The sequence below is a fragment of the Rhinolophus sinicus genome, linkage group LG01 (assembly GCF_036562045.2).
Source record: "Rhinolophus sinicus isolate RSC01 linkage group LG01, ASM3656204v1, whole genome shotgun sequence".
NCBI classification, from domain to species: domain Eukaryota; kingdom Metazoa; phylum Chordata; class Mammalia; order Chiroptera; family Rhinolophidae; genus Rhinolophus; species Rhinolophus sinicus.
Window position 1 is genome coordinate 82,017,922 of NC_133751.1, and position 21,582 is coordinate 82,039,503.

The following is a 21,582-nucleotide window of genomic DNA, read 5'->3' on the forward strand; positions in this document are numbered from 1 at the left end:
CCAGACATCCTCTTAAGTGCTCACAGGCATTCATCCTAGGCTCCAGCAGAGTGACAGCAAGTAGAGGGGTGCCAGAGGCATACAGGTAAAGACTGAGTTGTGTGGTTTCAGAGCAAGGGCTAGAAGGACTGCCTGCATTATCCCTGTGTTGAGCTCTCCTCCCATATAACCTATAAGTGGGTGCTATCCTTCCCATATTGAGCCCTACCTCCCTAGGCCAAATCTGAAAACATATCAGCCTGGTGAGCTCCACTACCATCACTCTGGTGACTCGTGGGACCCAGCCCCACCCAACTTGCATAGTACAGTCAGAGGCATTTTCAGTGCTAGGCAACCAGCACTGCACTGCTCATCACAGAAGGCTCTTTCAGCAGCAGACATCCAGCCATGGGTTACATGCCACTATCTATGGCACTTTCGATGGTGGGCAACCAGCCCCAACCCATGTTGCAATCTTTCCTGGACAACTCTCGGGGGTCAGAGGACTTCAGTGTGCTCTGACAATTTTATGAAGGGCCCCACGCTTAACACTGGCACCAAACCTGAATCTGTATTAACCTGGTGAACATTTGTCCCACCATGGTGACTACTTGGGGCCTGCCTCATCCAACTTGCATACCAAACAATACCAAACAAAGCTCTTTCAGCAACTGAGCTTACATGCACCCAACAGGTAGTATCAGGCCTTGGGGTGCTCTGGGCCTTTTGCAAAGCTGAAATGTGCTCTACCATACACTTCAAGGTCCAAGAAAGGCAATGACGAACCATAGCTTTGTAGCGCTTAACAAATAGCCCCAGGCTGGTCACAGGCCGCAGCTGGCCATGGCCTGCCCCGGAGCCCCTCCTAAGAGGCCCCAGAATCAAAACACCCAAAGGCAGCCTTCAGATCACAAAAGAGCATTACCTGATTAGCCTCACAAGTGGCATACCCAGAGGGTGGTCTCAACAGTCACATGAGCACTCTAGGGATAATCCCCCTCTGTGGAATTAGACCCCAGGCAGCAGCTCATACACTATGCGTGTGGCAAATCCTCACATCCAGGCAGCCTGAGACTCAATCCCACTCACTGATGTGCCAAAAGCAATCAAGGCTCAACTACAACAAGAGGGCACACACAACCCTTACAGGGACATACCTGGAACATACTGTGCAGGTGATCAAGGAGACACCTACTACATAAGGCCACCCGGCAAAAACTGAGAGACATAAGAGATTTACCTAATACATAAAAATGAACACAGAGAGGTAATCAAAATTAGGAAACAAAGAAACTCGTCCTAAATGAAAGAACAGAAGAAAACTTCAGAGAAAAAGCTAAATGAAATGAAGGAAAGCAAACTATCAGAAAACAGAGTTAAAAAAAAAAACAAAAAAACACAAAAACTGGTTTTAAGGATGCTCAAGGAATTTAGTGAGAACTTCAACAAAGAGATAGTTTAGATAGAACTTCAACAAAGCATAAAAAAGACATAGAAATGATAAAAAAAAAGTCAGAAATAAAAAATACAATAACTAACATGAAGACTACACTAGAAGGACTCAACATAAGATTAGATGAAGCAGAGGATGAAATCAGCGATTCAGAAGACAACATAGCAAAAAATACCCAATTGAAACAACAAAAAGAAAAAAGAGCAACAATAACAAAAAATGAAGATAGTTTAAGGGACCTGTGGAACAACATCAAGCATGACAACATTCACATTCACAGAATGAGAAGGGAGAGACAGCAAAAGACCAAGAACCTACTGGAAGAAATAATGACTGAAACTTTCCCTAAGTTGATGAAGGAAACAGACATACAAGTTCAGGAAGTACAGAGAATCCAAAATAAGATGAACCCAAACAGGCCCACACCAAAACACATTACAATTAAAAGGGCAAAATTAAATACAAAGACAGAATCCTAAAAGCAGCAAGAGAAAGGCAACTAGTTACTTGGGAGTAACTCCTTACAAGGGAGCTCCCACAAGATTTTTAGATGATTTCTCAACAGACACACTTTGCAGGCCAGAAGGGATTGCCAGGAAATATTCAAAGTGATGAAAAGCAAGGACCTACAACCAGCCTACTCTTCCCAGTAAAGCTACCATTTAAAATTACAGTAGAAATAAAGAGATTCCCAGACAAAAAAACAAAAACAAACAAAAAAAAAACCCTAAATGAATTTATCACCACAAAGCCAGTATTACAAAAAATGTTGAAGAAACTTCTTTAAGAAGAAGGGGGTGGGGGGACATGAATATGAATAATAAAATGGCAATAACTATGTACCTATCAATAATCACTTTAAATGTAAATAGATTAAATGCTCCAATCAAAAGGCATAGCGTAGCTGAATATATGAGAAAACAAAACCCACACATATGCCGTGTACAAGAGACCCACTTCAGATCGAAGGACACATATAGAGTAAAAGTAAAGGAATGGAAAAAGTATTTCATGCATATTGATATAAAAAAAGAAGCTGAGGTAGCAATACTTACATCAGACAAAACAGACTTTAAAACAAAGACCAGAATAAGAGACAAAGGACATTTCATAATGATAAAGGGAATCCAATGATAAAGGAATAGAACCCTAGTAAATATCTATGCACCCAAAGTAGGAACACATAAATATATTATATAAAGCAAACATTGACTGACTTAAAAGGAGAGATCGGCAGTAATACAGCCATATTAGGGAATTTAACACCTTATTGACTGCAATAGGCAGACCTTCCAGACAGACAATTAACAAGAAAATAGTGGCTTTAGATGACATATTAGACCAGATGGATTTAGTTGAAATTTTTAAAGCATTCCACCCCAAAGCAGAATATATACATCCCTTTCAAGTGCCCTTGAAACATTTTCCAACACAAACCACACGCTAGGCTACAAGTCTCAATAATTCAGAAGACTTAAATCATATCAAGTGTCATCTCCAGCCACACTGGTATGAGTGGGAGAAGATATTCACCAATGATACAGCTGATAAGGGCTTAATATCCAAAATTTATAAAGAATTCATACAGTTCAACACACACACACACACAAATCCAATTAAAAATGGGCAGAGGACGTGATGGACATTTCTCCAAAGAGGACATAAATATGGCCAATAGACATATGAAAAGATGCTCAATGTCACTAATCACCAGAGAAATGCAAATTAAAACCACAATGAGATGTCACCTCACAACCATCAGAATGGTTATCATCAATAAATCAAAAAACAAGTGCTGGAGAAGATGTGGAGAACAGGGAGCCCTCGTGCACTGTTGGTAGGACTGCAATCAGTGCAGCCACTATGAAAACAGACTGGAGGTTCCTCAAAAAATTAAAAATGAAACTGCCTTATGTCCAGCAATTCCACTCCTGGGTATTTATCCAAAGAAATCCAAAACACTAATTCGAAAAGATATATGCATCCCTATGTTCACTGCAGCGTTATTTACAATAGTCAAGATATGGAAGCAAGTGAAATGCCCATCAATAGATCATTGGATAAAGATGTGATACATATATAGAATGGAATCACTATACCACAAGAAGAAAACAAAACTCTTATCATTTGAGACAACGTGGATGCACCCAGAGGGTATTTATTATGCTAAATGAAATAAGTCAGACAGATAGAGACAAATACCATAAGATCTCACTTATATGTGGAACCCAAGGGACAAAATTAAAAACAAAACAGAAACAGACTCATAGACACAGAGAACACTTTGATGGTTGCCAGCTGAGAGGGGTGTTGGATGGCCTCGATGAAAAAGGTAAATGGATTAAGTACAAATTGGTAGTTACAAAATACTCATGGAGACGTAAAGTACAGCACAGGGAATATAGTAAATAATATTGAAATAACTAGGTATAATGCCAGGTGGGTACTGGATTAATTGGGGATCACTTCATAAATTATATAAATGTCTAAACACTATGCCTGAAACTAATATACCTGAAACTAATGTAAAATATTACTGAATTTCAACAACTGAAAGAAAAATAAGAGTGCATATGCAGTGTCTAACAGTTTAAACATACCAGATAATTTAGTCCACAAACAGGTAACAAACAGAGTAGCAAAAGCACATAATAAAGGGCCTTGTAATCTCAAAAATTATATATAAAGAATGTAGTGAGGGGTGAAATGTCTAACTATTGCATTGTTTTGTATACCCAAAACTAATAAAAAATGTAAAAAATGGCATTATTAGTTAAAATTATAAGTATTAACTTCTAATAAAATAAACTTGTATAGTACAGGAAAGAAGTTCTTCTTTACAAAGATTTTTTTCCAAATAATTCTTCTGTATTTTAAAACATTACCATTATTTATAAGGGATATACGCTCAGTGTTTTTGAAAGTTTTAAGATATTAATATAGAGGAAACTATTTAAATTTAGTATCTTTACATTTTTAATAATCTAGGAGTTACTTGAAATTATCTTTCCCCTTTAGAAAATACACTGACCTAACAGGCTTAAGACCTGCTTTCTTTTTTCTTGATGCTTATTAATTTGTCCTATCAGCTTTTCCAAGTAACTTAACGTCATATAAATTCCATTAGTAAAATAAGTGCAGTAATTTATGCTGCTTACTTACCTTACAGAAGTGGCATAAGAAAAGATACAGTGATAAAATTAAATTAATATATGCAGTTGAAAAGCATTTTTTCCCCTCTGTTTTTTCCTAGTATGTCAAGTCCTCTATCAACTGGAGATGCAATACATTTTTCTGTATGCATTTAAGGGAAAGACTGCTGAGTGTAACCATGTTGAAGTTTTTCCTGTTTAAGCACAAAGATGCTATCCATTCATTTTGAACTTAAATTAGAACTGATTTTCCTAATAACTACAGGCTCAAACAAGTTATATTTGGAATACTTAATGTAATATGACTTGGAATACAGTAGAAAAGAAAAACGTACACACATTTTAATTTTTCAGTTCTTTTAATTATAGCGCTGAAACGAGATACTTAAAATTATGTGAACCACTGCACACTAGTGAAAAAAAAACTCCTTTACAGAGCAATTAGTATAGTGTTTCAGATTTTGTGTGTGTGTGTGTGTGTGTGTGTGTGTGTGTGTGTGTGTAGACAGATAGTATTAGCTCAGAGGGGAAATAACTGCTAAAATGTATTGAGTTATAGTAATAGCTAAGTAAGCTATTTTTTAAAAATTTTGAACTGAATTCAACAATGCGCACTTAACATACAAAATTTATTTCAAATATATTCAATCTCCTATGTATTACAGTTATAAGTATTTCATACAGAGCTTCAATCATCAAATCGGAATGTTGAAGAGAAAAAGGGAACAGGAAGCAGATGCTACCTCTCTGAGTATTTCCCCATGAAATTGTATGATAGCTTTTATACTGCCACTGATTGCCATATATTTAGTTTTAGGAAGAAATACACATTGTTAAATGCCAAAATGTTTAAAAATTATCAGTAGTTTCCAAGAACAGGAGAGGAAGCAAATGACCACAACTCTTTTCCTTTGAGTGCTTCTAAAGAGTAGAGACTCTTTCTAATTCAGCTATTTCTAATACAATTTAATTGGGAAAAGAGCATCATACAATGGTTGACAGCACAGATTACTGACAGGAAACAAACTGCCTGGACTCAAAGGAGATGACTGTATTTAACTGTGTTGCTTCCTCTCTGGACTATGTGAGCTAGTTTGTCAAAAGTGAAAGCAATCATCCCATTCCCTCTCACAAATTTTTACAGTAAGGAACTTTTAAAACTTTAAAGCAAAAGTATCCTTAATAAACAGATTACAGGTACATATGAGCCTAAAATAAAGTGGTCTGTATTGCATAGTGTGCTTTCTTTTACAACCATTACCGAAATGGGCTAAGGTAACTTCGAAACTCTAAAATACAGCCCCTAAATATAATCTGAGTCTGAAGCTTTGTTTATGAGATGATATAGAGCAACCAGTTTGTATAAGTCACTATTTTTAAAATGCCTCCAAATTTGAAAATGCTGTCATTCAAAATATACCCTTACTACAGATTGATCTGCGAGTGATATCATATGATAAAAATTAATCCTCTGGTTGCTGAAAATCAGGATGTAAAATCAGCTCTTAGCTGGATATCAGGCAGCAAAGAGAGTAAAGGTCTGGGGGCTGTCACTGCAAAGTGTTTTGGAAAAGCTCAGTATGACAGAGATATAGAGGTTTGGGGGAATAAGATCATGTTTATCATCCATGAAAAAGGAGATGAAGGTAGACAGAGCCCTACTCTTTCACTTTTGCTAAGATATTCCCCATTTTCACTTTGACTGGAAACTATGGCCAAACCCGATTTCAGGGCTCATTTTCAGAAGCAAATTTGGCCAAGCCTTTTTATGCATTCATATAAATGAAAGTGAAGCTAGTGTGTTTAAAGCATATGTAATAGGATGCCATATTGTTAAAGTTACCAATTTCCCTTTTGCTTCTCTAAAATCCACCTATACATTTGACCTGTGTTTTCCTGATACGAGAGAGAAAGAGAAAGAACACACATAGGTGACTATGCTTCTTCTTTTTTTTTTTTTCCTTTTTAATTCTTTGTCCTCCAGAAATTTTGTGTAGGAATATTGTCATTTTCGGTAGATCCATGTTACCTCTTCTGAAGGAATTGGGAACTCATTTTAGGACCAGATGACAACAGAATTTCTGACCTAGCTGATGCCCTGAACAGTCTATGATGATAGGGCAAAGTCTCGGGAGAACCCCACTTAATAGCTAAACTGATATCTTTGGAAATTTTTTGTGGGGGAAGGGGTGGTCTAACTGGTTTTCTTTCCTCGAAGAATTTTTACTTCTGTTTTCTATCTTCTTATTTTTCTGGAGAATGACATACTTGGATAAACTTTTCAGGTGACAGTGGGGGAGGGAGGAGTTAACATCTCAGTCATACAAACAACTCAAAATAGAACAACAGTCATCATTTCTAAAGTGTCCTCTTGGCTGCTCTAAAACAATCCCAGAATCTCCATCAGACTGTTCCTCTTGCAAGCCTCGTTCCTGGTTCTCCTCTCATCTCACTTATGTTCTCTCTCAGCAGCAAAACAAGTTTTCCCAGTGTCTAACAACAGAGGAATTTGGGACTCCTATTGATGCCACATGCACTCATTCAAGAAAATTTTCCAAATAAAAGAAGTTCTCTCTCTAAAAAGATCTCTTTGGGGGCATTTACTTTGATCCCAATTCTTCAGTTTTAAAAATAAAGCTGAGATGAAAATCCCTATATATAAATCTTGGCTTGTCTTTATTTCCCTAGAATTTAAATTCATGAAAGTGGAATTAATGGATTCAACTGTATGAATATTTTTCAACATTTTGCTTAATGTCTTTCTAGAATATTTTACATCTTCAAAATAAATATTTGTTGTCATAGTATCCTCAGAAGCATGATATATTAATCTGAAGTCATAACAAATCTAGGAAACAGGATGTGCAAAGATTTTCTACATATAAAAAAGCTCTGAAAATTAACTGAGAAAAAGATCAATAGACATCATTCTATAAAATTTTAAGTTCTCCAAAAACATTAAGTGTTGAGAAATGAGAAAAGGAATCTTCCTTGCTCTCAGCTGAGATTCAGCCTTAGTTCTTACCCAAATCCTTAAATTCCTTTCAACTGCTTTCTAGCTTTTGCCACCCAAAGATAATTTTTTCAGAGCTAGACGTTAGTAGAAGATTGTATATGTGTGTGAGGATTCAAGACAATGTCCCACCTGCAATAAATCCACAGACACATGCTTTTATGATGGCCTCTTTCCATAGAGTAAATGTTCCTATGATGGAGCCTATTTTTCCCTCCTCATCTCTTCCATCTACAAGCTGTAGATGGTATCAGCCATTCTTGTTCATATAGATATTAGGCAAGTGATTGGATGATATAAATTTAAATTGGAAGGTATGAAATGCCACTTCAGATTAAGCTCCATTCATTGTAATTCCACAACTGACCTTTAGCTAAGGAGCTTATTATTGGAATATAAAGTAGTATTAGAGTGATTGGGGGTGTTTTATTTCCCAACTGCCTATTGATGAATGTGTACATAAGTCTTCAGCAGCAAATCTTAAGAGGGGAAATAAATGATGAGTGGGAAAATTTGGAAGCTGAAGCTAATCTTGATATCCAAACAGTAATAAACATATTAAAGACAACTTGGAGGAAATACTTGGGATTAACATGACATATGTAAGCAGTATATAAAGAACTCAGATACGAGAAAAGTAAAAAACACAATCATTACAATCTAAGAATAGCTAAAGGATATGAATTTAAAATAGCCAATTCGCATGAAATATTCCCTACTTTTGCACTAGAATAGAATTAAGTGCAAATTTTTAAATCAGAAGTTGAAAGCAACTGCAATGAACTGGATAATCTTAGAACTAGACAATAAATATATCAGTGACAAATATATTAGAGAGGACATTAGTGTGTTTTTTTCCCCTTAGTTTTATAGGTACCATCTAACTTCCTATATTTGGTGCCACATCAGGAGCAGAACTTCCAATCAAGCTAGTGGTGTATTAGTAGAGTGGGATCCATATAATGTGTTGTGTGGGAGGGGTAGGGGGTGAGGTGGGAGGTTAAATAAACTCATAACTTTTTAAAATTAAAATAAAACCTAAGAAAATATCAGTCTAGTAAGGTCTGGCAACAAGTCAGAATCTGACAGCCAAGGTAAATCATCTCTGTGGGAGAAAATACTTTAAAGACTTATAATAATACAGTCTGGCAGAGAATTAATATAATTTTTATGTCATAGCAATAAACAACCATATTCTAGGTATTGTGTCATAATTTAAAAAGGAGAAATATATTAATACATTCATATCTCATAAAAATATTTATTTCCATTAATTAGAAACAATGCCTGACCTAGGGTATCGTAACAATAACAACAAAAAACCTAGATGCAGGCAAAGATATGAGCAATCCATTAGGTTTATTGACAGATCTGTAATGTTTTCAATTAATCAATCATTTAAAGTCCAGTTTATCAGAAGATCTGTAATTATTTCAATTAATTTTTTAAAATATATCTTTATACTGAGAGAAGGATGAGGACCATAAAATGATAGACTTGAAACTAAGAATATCACTGTAATTTAGAAACTAAATTGATAGTTTTCAGTGCTTTTTGACATTGTAAATGTACAAATTTAAATGTCAACAGCTAATGATGGACAATCTGCTACTGATTTTTCTCTGTTGAAAAATATCAAGTTCTGTCAGCAATTTCTATCTTTATGTGCACATTTCTCAAATATATAAAATACAGGATCTAGCAAACAGTAATACCTAATTTCTTGAGAAAAAGATGAAAGAGTACCAGCAATTTCAAAGTTATAAAACACTGCTAAAAATGAATATTTAATAAGTTTATGCAAGATAATAACAATAAACAAGAAATTAACATGGTAGAAGATGGCAAGAAATTATAGAAACATTTTTATTTTTTAAGTTACATATAATATAAACCATAGAGGTATTGCCAATTTTACCTTCATCTAAAGGTAAAACAATTAGCAGATAAAACCACATATAATCCATTAAAATTTAGATTTTTTGTTAATATATTTTTAAAAGCAGCCACCATCATTAAATATTTCTTTAAAAGTTTAACAAAATGTTTAATGAAAAAGCCAAGTCATACCAGTTACTTAAAAGTTCTATGTCTAATCTAAAACATTATTCACTTGGATAGTTATTTTTTATTTATACGCAGAATAAGTTTTAATCTTTAAGTACAGAGTAACTAATTAAAACTGACTTAAAAACTGAGGTCTCTGCAAGAATCATTCATTTGAACTCTCTTATTATTTTCATTTATTCATGATGATGGATTATGATAAATGTGAGACTCATTTTAATTTCCCATGTATAACTCAAGATTCTTATTTGTTTGTGAAATTTTCTATCATTTCTCTTCAGTTTATTTTTGTTATATTGTTAGTATTTAACTGTCAGGTATTTCCTCTATTTCATAACGCTGTCCTAAAGTCAGGGGTGGGCTGGGGTGGGTACATCTTATTTCATTTCTAGCAGTCACGGTCATGGCCCGTATATTGAATGAATATTTATTCTCAGTATCTTCACATATCAATTCATAGATCCTTGAGAATAATACTTTTCTCTTTTAATCTCTGTAAGCAATATTTCACGGATGTGAACTTATCTATGGAACAGCTAAATCCATATTATTTTGATATATAAATTAGTGTTTTAATTATTCACTGACATATAAGTAGCCGCATTAGTTAAATCTGAAGCTATTAGAAATTCTGTGCCGTGACCTGTCCTATGTATTTCCTATGCCTAGCACAGTGAAAAACTTAATAGTATTTACATATTTCACTTAAAAATTGGATGAATATACATTTATTGTCAAAATAGTTTGAGAATTCTAGGAAAATGTATATGAATAAACCATATAAATTAAGAATGTAAGTGTGTATATCTAAGTAATAAAAATGAACAAAAAAAATCTAAAGGTAACTATAGTTACACTGCAATTAAAAAAAACTTTATAATCGAAACAAGCTAACAATTTAATCTGACTTTAAGGGTTTAATCTGATTTTAAAAAGCGTGTTAAACCTTTAGAATACTAACCTTTACAATAAATTATTAAATTTTAATTCTGTTTTACTGGGTAATGGGGATATTGAATAATCTAAAATACAACACATACATATATAGATTTCTGGTTATAAACTAGTGGATATTACAATGGCTCGTATATGTAAGTTTTATTAAACAAAACAACAAACTGTCATTTTGATAACCTGAGTGAACTACAGTTTTTTCTAATCTATAAAATGAAGTTATTATACTATAACATTATTAAGACAGTAAGTTATTGCACTATTGGTACCTTTTCACTCTAATATAACATCATGAAAATAACAGCAAAATGGGAGTATGTTAATTTTTACTTATTTTAAACCAGGCTAGCAATATGCTAATCCAACAATATATAATTCTGAAATTTTGTGTTACATTTTCAGATAAAAGTTGAGATCTCTTTCTGACTGCTCCCTCATTAAATTGAGCATATAAAATAGCCAAGGTAACAGTGAACTTTCCTCATTAAAAGTTCTACTATTCTAAAATTTTCCTGGCTATTACACTGTTAATTTTTTTTTGGTTCAGGAATTATACTAATTGTTGACAAGCAGATCAAAGTATTAGAAACTGATACAACTCTTATGATTTTGTGCAATGCTAGCTACTACTTTGTTCAGCTATTTCCTGTAACACTTAATGGCGACTACTAATGATTTTCACTTGCAGTCACAAGATAAATATTATCTGAGTATACTTTAAATCCAGAGGGAGAATGGAACAAAATTTTCAGTATTTTCTTTTTAAAAAATTTTAGCTAAGATTGTTTGTCATCAATGAACACTTCTATAATGCAGAGATTAAAGGATCTAAGAAAGAGTATTGTTATATATAACAAGAAAAATGCCTTAACCAAACAGATTCATTAAAAAAATAGTACCATAATTCAGGTTTTATTCCTATCCTTACTTTTCTTTCATTTTAGTATGTTTATAGCTACTTAGCTACTGCATCATATGTAAAAATAAACTTCAGTTGTCTGAGATAATTTTTTGAATAATATTTATTGGCCTCTCTATAGTTTAATTCACTATTATAGCCTAAGCACCTAGCAAATGCCTGACACAAATAAGATGCTTAATATGCTTAATGTTGAGGAACTTATTAGGTTGGTGCAAAAGTAATTGCAGTTTAGAAAGTTAAAAATAATTGCAAAAACCGCAATTAACTTTTGCACCAACCTAATAAATTTGTAATAGAATATAATGAATAGACATTATTTTCGAACAAATGGTACAGAAATATTTTATGACAGTTGATCCTCAGTACTGTTACATGTTATCATATTTAACAAATGTGTTTTTAAGGTTTTCTCATTGATTTTGGATCTAATTTTAAGAAAATGAAGTTTTCTTGCCAGATCTGGAAAAAGGCTGGAAACTCTTCACTAAGTCATATATTCTGGAAGGAAAAGTTCTCCTTGAACCCTTACATAAGGTAAGTACACTTCCTATCAAATAGTAGGACTTCAATAAAAATCTTTTTAAAAAATAAACGGTTTCACTCAGTTTTAGAATATTAATCATTGAAAACTGAAATTATGTATCTCATAAGAAGTCATAATGTTTACTGAAAGGAATAACCATAAAAATATTATTTTCCAGAACATTCTAAGCACTCAAGTAAATTGTAAGATTTACTATGTTTGAATATATATTTAAGAATATTTGGAAATGTTTAAATGAAGCATCTCAGAGTATGAATTTTCTAAATATACACTAAGTATATAGGACTGTTGCTTAAGTTAAGACTTTGTTTCTATATATTTAATAAATGTATTCATATAAAATTATTAAAAGGCAACTCAAATTAAGGGATAATTAACTGGTCAGGGAAATTTTTTTAAAAATTACATGCCATTTTCTGCTGTTCATTGGAAAACCTAACAGTTTCTTCCCCCGTCCTTGCCACCAAAAATACCATATATCCTAAAATCTAACTTTATGGGTCTCTTATAGGGTTTCTGGGCAGGAATTCCTTCCCACCCATTCTTGGGAATCTTTTTTTGTTTTCCCGTTCCCGAATCCCGAAACATTTTTTCTATTTATCGCTATCTAAAGTTATACTGTGTTACAATGTTATACGCCGCCAGACATGCACATGCAACACCAGAATCAGATATCATATGACCAGCTAATTTTAGCCCTTGTAAATCGAGCACATTTGATCATGGAGAACAGAAAACAGTTTGTATTTACACAGAGAAATATTTATTTTCACAACCCAGGATTTGACTACAAAGTCATCTTCAGGTGAACTAACTAAGGAAACCAAAAGTAGTTTACCTTCATATGACATAGTCAAATCCTGGGTTGTGAAAATAAATACTACTCTGTGTAAATACAAACTGTTTTCTGTTTTCCATGATGAATCATTTCCACAAAGTGATGGCCGATACTACCAACCACATTCGAACAGTGTTTGCGGCTGACGATTGTGATGTGAGTGTTCTTGGCTCTCTCAGCTGCTGTGGGTAAGTCAGTCTATTTAAAACAACTTACACTGCTAATATTTTATTCCAATGTTACAATAATTTCCAATCTCATATCATAATGTTTTGTGGCACTTTTTAGTTATAAATATTCACTGCACAATATGGGTCTTTCTTAAATTTTTCTCAATGCTTTTAAAAGAAATAAAATTTGAGTTAGTTAAACGTAGAAATAGAAATCTTGTATCTCTCACAAAGTACTTGAGCAATGTTAGTTGTCTACGTGAGATGGAAGAGGATGAATTTTTTTGCCTTGTCAAGTAAGAATGAAATTGCAGGATTGGCGAAGTCATTAATGGAAAGTCTTTTTAAAGGAACATTTACAGCAGAAGAAGTTCCAAGAGAAGAAATAAAGGATGTCCTTACAGCGAGTTCTGACATTAAATCAGAATCTGGTCTGAAGTGTGAATTGACTAAAGCAATACAAATTTTGACATCACAACCTAGCCCTATGCATGCAGACAAAATATTTGCTTCTCTAAGGAAGGAAATGAGCTTATAAGAAGAAACACATTCTCTCACTCCCAACTTGAAGATGCCTTTAGATGCACTCATAACAATTGAACCAACGTCTACAGAATATGAAAGAAATTTTTCCACATCAAGTATATTTGTTACAAAGCGAAGATCATGATTGTCTGATAGTGTAATTAATGCTCTATGTTTCTTAAAGTTTCATTTTAAAAATGACAAATAAAAACTATTTCAAGTACTTTTTAAATTTTCAGATGAATAATATTTGCTTTTGTTTTCTATTAATGTTTAATTTAATAAATAAAATATTTAAATGTGATAGGGAATGTAATACAATGTGCAATACATGTAAAAACTCATTGTATACTATAAGGTTTGGTTAAACAAAGTCTGTATTAATTACATTGTTTATATTTTGAGAAAACCTGAAATATAACAGAAACCTAGACAAAACGATACCATAATGACCCCTGTTTAGCGCTCAGGGCAAGAGATGCACTAGTCATGAAATTCTGGTTGACTCCATTTAGGAAATTGTATTTACTCAAGTTTTGTGTCGACCTTTTACATATAGGAGTGTCTCAAAACCTCTGAAAGACTGCACCTGGGGCCATGAACTTTGGTTGCCCCAATTTCTCTATGGCTTTTCTGTTTATTAACATTTACTGTTACAGCCATTATTACAGATGATCAATGAAAATTAAATAAAAAGATTATTTAGGGAATTCTTGAGAATTCTCAGTAAATACGATTTCCCATTCTCGATTCCTAAAGGTTCCAAAATGTCAGGAATTTGGAAACTCTAGTCTCTTATAAGCTTTCTGAACCTTTGTTTCTTTTCATTTAAACAAATGCAAAAAGAAAAGAAGACTCATGGGAAATATCTGAAAACAGACCTATTTTATACCTATTATGACCCAGATTTTTTGGTTTTCAATAACAGTAACCTGACTATAACAAAGATGAATAAAACTGGTGCATAAGCCAAACTTCCAAATATTGCTCTTTATTAGCTATAAACTTGACTCTGTTGGATTTACCATATAACTTTGTGAAGATGTCCTCACCCTCCTGTACCATTATTCACCCTGAAATGGTGAGATTTCAAGTCAGAAATGCATTAAGAAATTGCATTTGTTGATCTGAGTGTACATTATGTACAACAGTTTGAAATAGCAGTACTGTACTATGAAGATATTTTAAATCAATTTGAGCTCAATAAAGTAGAAAAGAGGCAACTCACCCCATCCCTTCTATCCCTTTCTATTACCAATAATTATATAGCAAGGTTATTATTATTAGGAGTAATGGAAAATTTGGGTTCCTTGGGAAAAAAATGATTTAAATGTTCGATATCTACATTTATTTCTCTGTAAGAATAAGATGGTCCCATAAATTTGACCTCTAAAATGTATCTCAAATCCATCTTCTTCTCTACACCCCCACTACGCTAGGCCAGGCTACCATAACCTCTCCCCAGGACAATTCCAACAGACTCCTAATTCTCCTCTTGCCATCTTCTACTCTCTCTGCTCACTAGCTACAGTGCTATTAAAATAAAAATTGGTTAAAATCTCTCAACAGCTTCCAATTTTATCTAGAATAATTTTAAAACACAACTCCTTACCTTGGCTCTTTTTCTTCTGTGTAGAATCTGGCTCCTGGCTATCTTTCACACCTTGTATTGCCATTGCTCTACTCTCTTCTTTGCTCAGTAAGTTCCAGTTACACTGGATTCAGTTCTTCAAATGAATCAAACGCATTTCCCTTCAAAGTCAGTGCCCAGGCAGTTCTCTCTACCTAAAATGCACTTTGTCTTACTTTGCACAATTAGCTCTTTCTCTTCCCTGAGAACATGGTTTAAATGTCACTCCCCAGATAGGTAGTCCCCACATTGAAAATAGCAGATCTCTCCTGTTATTCTCTAGCTCAATGCATTTATTGTTTCCTCCATAACATTTGTAAAATCTTTTATCATTTATTTTACCTAACATTTTTGTCAGTCTCCCCTACTAGAAATAAATTCTATGAGGGCATACACAATGTCTGCCTTACTTAACCTTATTTCTCCATCATCTAAATATTAAATTCTAGAAAACAATACTCAATATAATAAGACAAAAGCAGATGCTATATAATTTCTATTTTTAAAAGAAATGTCAATGTAATGAAAAAGTTGATCAGAATGCTGTAGATGCAGTATACCAAAATATGTTGCACACCTTAATGCAATTTTTATTTTAAAAATGATACTACTTTAGATGTATAAACAATTTAATCCTTCTGTGTAAATTTAGTTTGATTACATGATTGACAGTGTACCTTAGAGTCAAATGTTTTCGATTACTTAACTATATGTATTGATCTCCACTATATTTATACTTCCAAGATGTTGAGTCAAGAACACAACAAAGAAACTTCTATTACTGTAGGGGTTTGGTTGATGTACAGGGTAAAATAGAATCTATTCTTTCACCATTTGGGACAAACAGAGTATAGTCAGAAGTACTTGTGTGTGTAAAGAGAGAAAGAGAAAGAGTGTGATTGAGATATGGTGCCTGTGAGAGGGAAAGAGGATTGATAGAATGAAATACAAGAAATCTATGAAGCCTTTTGCACTTTCGTAGTTTACATTAGCATGATTAGTGAAGAAACAAAAGGATTTCTACTCTAATATTTTTCTTAATATTTAATTTTGTAAGAAAAAAAGCAATACAAATTCCTTACAGGAAAGTTTGAAAACATGAAAAAAAAGCAAAAGGATGTAATCTAACCATTAATTTTGTCTTTTATCATTAGATATACATTTTTCCTTTTAGGAAAGTCCAAATAATGTGTGGTGAACATACAATGTGATATATAGATGATGTATTACAGAATTGTACACTTGAAACCTATGAAACTTTACTAACCACTGTCACCCCAATAAACTTTAATTTAAAAAAAATGCTTTATTCATGTTACTTCTACTTTGAAGAAGAGATCCTTAAAGAACACTATAATTTTTGTGCAAGATCAAACTTAGATGATCAATGTATATCATGACATTTTATGTTTCTACTGCAAATACCAATTGTAACTAACTATTCAATGACATGTCAATTTGTTAATGTATAATAAAATTACATCCTAGGTTGTTTTTATACTTATGGTTAACAAGAAGGTATGTGATTCCAATCTCCTATACCTTTAGAACTATGAATAGTTTATCCCTGAAAATTAATGTTATAGAAGTGAAAAGTTTTTTAAAGATACTGTTTGTAAATCATCCAGTTTTCGTTATTTAACAAATTTTTTAATATTTTCAGTAAAGTTAACTCTTGAACTTTCTAAAGAAAATCAATTCCTCCCTCTCTATAAATATAAAAACAATATTCAATTTTACAGTTTGTGAATAATGCTTATGGCAACTAATTTTAGGCTATGAATTTTATCAAGCAGATATTTTTCTGCTCAAGTATGTTCACCTGTATTTACATACAACTCAGTGGACTTTATACTCATCTCAGCATAATTAATAAATTCAATGAAAGTAACAAGTTTTGTTTTGCTTATTTATTTAATTTGTCACTGAATTCCCTGGGGAAAAATAAGAGAAAAACAATGATCAATTTACAAAATCTTGATAGTAAAATGAACTCTCTAGATTCCTGTATCCAAGGCACATTTATGATTTAATGAATTATTTGAGTATCTGATGATATTTGGAAACATGAGCCACACTCTGAGAGATGTATCAACTTTTTTAGGCTATACAGTACTATTTGCTAAAGCAGAGTAATCTTTGAATAAATGGACCCCTGGTGGCTACTAACCACTATAACTGATATATACAGTTACTTACATATGAAACAAGATTGTGTTTTATATTCACCTAAGTGTCAGTTCAGAGATAAAAGTATATACTGTGTTTCCCAAAAATAAGACCAGGTCTTATATTAATTTTTGCTCCAAAAGATGCATTAGGGCATATGTTCAGGGGATGTCACCCTGAAAAATCATGCTAGGGCTTATTTTCCAGTTAGGTCTTATTTTTGGGGAAATATGGTGTGTGTGTGTGTGTGTGTGTGTGTGTGCATTATGCATATATATATATATATACATATATATAGACAGGGGGGGAGGGCAAAAATCTGTTATTTTTAAATAAAAAATTCCAACAATTAATAAATATTGTGGTCTTAAATACAGGGAAAATTAATGGATAAAGAGAAATATGAATATAAATCATGTTTTAACTTATTAAACAGATGAAGTGATATCGGAAGCAACTCTACTTTCTGATCAATTCAAGGAGGTAGGGTAATAGGAAGAGTCAAATTGATTTATTTTGTCTTTATAGTGCGCAGTTTCACAGCCAATTAAAAGACAAGAGAAAAGATGGCTTTCTATAGTGAAGTTACTCTTAGCACCATGTTAAACACCATGTTAAAAATGAGGCAGTTCACTTTTTTGTCATTATCATTATTTTACTCAGCCTAAATATGGAAAACTAGGAGGGGGTAGGAAGGTAAATGCATTCATTTCAACCATGGAGGATTTTATTAATTTGGTAAAAAATAGATAAATAACTTAAAATTTTTTACTGTGTGAATATCCTTAATCAGAAGGCAAGTAATATAAAAATAAAATACAACACTCCATAAAATAACAAATGTTAAAAGTAATACATGAATTCCAATAGCTCTTAAGATGAGAAGTTCCTAAGAAAATGAACCCCATTTCCTTCAAATTAAATATTAATCATATCACTGATATTTATTATGTGTGTTAGAAATCTAATTTATGTTTTACATTAATCTTTCTATATTATACACATACTATAATTCTGTAAAGCCCCATGTTTTCAATGATTAAAAATTGGTAAGATATATTTTGATTCATGTTATCTATTGATGAAGCTACAAATTAAGAAAATATCCCCAAAATGTTCATAAGAATAATATTTTGAAGTTTGAGATTTAGTTAACTATTAGTATGATAATTTTATTAACCATTAGTATGATAATTTCAGTATTTGAAAGTTAACCCAAAGTATTATAAGGCATATTTTCTAATCACTGTGATTTAGGCTGTGAAAAGCATTTTATAAGCAATCATTTATGTCAGATAAAAAAATCTGAGCACATTTTCTCTATAATTTTCTTTTGAAGAACTCCTCTAAATTTTACCCAACTTAGCCTTTAGGTAATATCTTATCCAAGTGTAACCTTATACATAGCCTGTATTTTTAGTATATTAATTCAAATTCAGACTTTTAGTAGACTATCTTTAATTATCTTATTTAACAGATGGGTAAACTGAATAATACTTATTCACTAAAATTAAATTAAGCTAATTGATGAAACACCCACAAATTATATACAATTGGTAAATATTTTAAGTAAAATGTCCTTTAAAAGTATGGGAAAGGCATAAAAATAGATAAATAAAAATTACTGCAACAGATTAACAAGTAACTAACTCTTCTAGGCCCTTAAATTTAATATGAATATCTGAAATGCCATACTTCAACACTTGACAGATTTTGGTAGAATGAAACTTCAGTCATTTGCAGGTTCAAATATGTGTTTTATTTAATGTTAGTATCCTTAGAGTCTAGGGTGGTTACTGGTGTCTCAGAGGCACTTAGTGAATAAATTAATGTTGACTGAGGGAAACTATTGCATGGAAACTGTCAAATACATCCCGTAAACTTTACTTTCAAAGTATATATCTCTTTAGCAATCCCAGATACTAAGATAAAGTGCAAAATAAATATCTGACTTTCCAATTATTAAAAATTATTTTTCTCTCCTCACCATGTAAAAACACCAAGTAAATAATTACATGTCATTTTTAACAATCTTCTATTTTCACAGAGGTATATTAAGTTAACTACCTCTTCAATATTTAACGCCAACAGCCCTGAAAAACAAATGAGGGATTTGTGTGAAGGTGTCCATTGCCATAGGCCGTAAGAGAGTATAGCACTATAAGGGGCACTTATGTGATACATCTTCAAAGGCATTACGGGTAGGTATGATTTCCAAATTTACATATGCATTTGTGAATGAAATCTGGCAGTTAAAAAACAAAACAAAACAAAAACCCAAATAATTAGGGAAACATGCCAAAAGTACCAACTGTTTAAATGGGAGCTTAATTATTGATTCTGAATGATGTATTTTTAAATAAAATTAAATGGTCATAATGACAAAAAAGATGGCTGTTTTTACTTGCCTTCTCTCTCACACACACACACAAAAATGCACCCTCACAAAAAAATGCACACTTTTGTATCATGTGATCTGCATTTTTATATCTGGAAATTATTTCGAAGACTTATATGTTAAATAGTAACTATAATTGAAGTCTTTAGAAAAGTGTGACATAACAGGTGACATATCGGTGGTCATCACATTGCCAGTGAGAGCATTCAGCCAGGTACATGCTAGAAAACTTTTATGGTTGTTCGCTGCTTAGTTTAAGAGGATTTAGACGGTGCTGATTATATTTTTTCATAGATCTTTAAATAATCATAGCAAAAATCCACTGAGATATGTCTCATATTGTTTGAACAGAAAGAAAGAAAATGTTTAAAAATTCTAAGTGCATTCCATTTGGTAAACCTGATTTCACTTTTCGCACACTATTCACATTCATTTTACCACTTTACCTACAAAAACAGTCTTCCTTAAAAAAAAAAAAAAAAAAAAAAAAAATCTGCCAAAGACTGGACTTTAGGAATAGTAACAACTAGGATATTCACCATTCACACTTAAGGGTATCTCCTTGTGCCCACAAGAAAGAGAAACCACAAACACAGATCTGTGGGCATCTAGTCTAGGAATAATTTCTAACAAGTGTACGTTCGGTCTGAATGGGGCAAGGGCGACAGTTACCGGAGAAGGCAAAGGCTGGCATCTGGCCACATGGTAGAGCGGGAGCGATCTGCGTTCCTGAGGCGTGTGGGAGACCCAACACACACATTACCGCGCTAGGAACGGCGGCCAAGAACCAGAAGTCTCCAGTTAGCCTGTGCCACGGAGACTGGCCTCCTGGGGAGGCAGCGCAGCGAAGAGCGGTCCCGCGGCCGCCAGCGGTGGGACTCAAATGCTGCTGATGTTCACGCATCCCTTAAAGACCTTCGGAAGCAGTAAGGACCTCAGCTGGTGAGATCGCCGGCTACTGTCAACGTGGACAGGTTCCTCTGGTGAAGGAGACACCCTGGAACCCCTCGTGGGGCGAAGCCCGGAAAAGCCTACCCCAGGACGAAGTTACCTGCAGGCGACCAATGCACCGGTTCTCAGAGCATCAGTCCTCAGAGCACCCGCCTCCTCCCGCCCCCTCCCGCTTCTCCACCCCGTCCCTTACCTTGGTTGTTGGAGACGTGACTGCAGTCGCCGGGCCAAGCTGTCAGCAGAGGCAAGAAGAAACCAAATTGCAAAAGAAATTCCCGGACTTCGCAGCCCCCCATGGCTCTCGCCGGCTCTCTTCTCTTCCCCCTTAAAGAGAAGTGACGGCAGCGCAGCCAGGTGTTTTGTGTAGGGCAGGGGAACCTGGTCCACGTCTTCTTCCTCCTCCTCTTCCTCCTCCACCCGACCCGCAGGGGGTGTCCCGGGGCGCCCCCCGCGCGAGGCCCCGAGGGCAGGGCACGAAGGTCCAGGCTGCCCAGGTGCAGGCGCAGCTGCTTCGGAGGAGGACGCTGCCTGCGGCGCCAGGGAGCTCCTGGCGGCGGTAGGCGAGCGGAATTGCATCCACCACCGTGTCCCGTTCGCGCGAGGACTATTCACTAGGGCCCGGGAGAGCGCGCGCGCAGGAGCGAGCTCGGGTTGTGGTTTGGGGGAGGGGAGCGGAGGGCGGGGGAGGGCGCCTCACGGCGGGGATAGGGGAGGGACGACCAGGTGCGGCGGCCGGAGCGCCTCTCCCGACTGAAGTGGGCACTCGCAGAGCCTAAAGCAGGGAGGCGCAGCAGCTGGGAGGTGTTGCGGGGGGCCA

The 21,582-nt window shown here is 34.4% G+C and overlaps 1 protein-coding gene across 1 annotated transcript in view; it reads right to left on the bottom strand.

The window, feature by feature from the left end:
• The window catches only part of EPHA6 (EPH receptor A6), an 840,987-nt gene extending 819,635 nt beyond the window's left edge, over positions 1-21,352 (bottom strand). Inside the window, 2 exon segments of the mRNA XM_074333168.1 lie at positions 20,959-21,140; positions 21,142-21,352. Of these exon segments, the coding sequence (XP_074189269.1) occupies positions 20,959-21,140; positions 21,142-21,341 (382 nt within the window). The 5' untranslated portion in view covers positions 21,342-21,352.
• Positions 21,353-21,582: the final 230 nt, after the last annotated feature.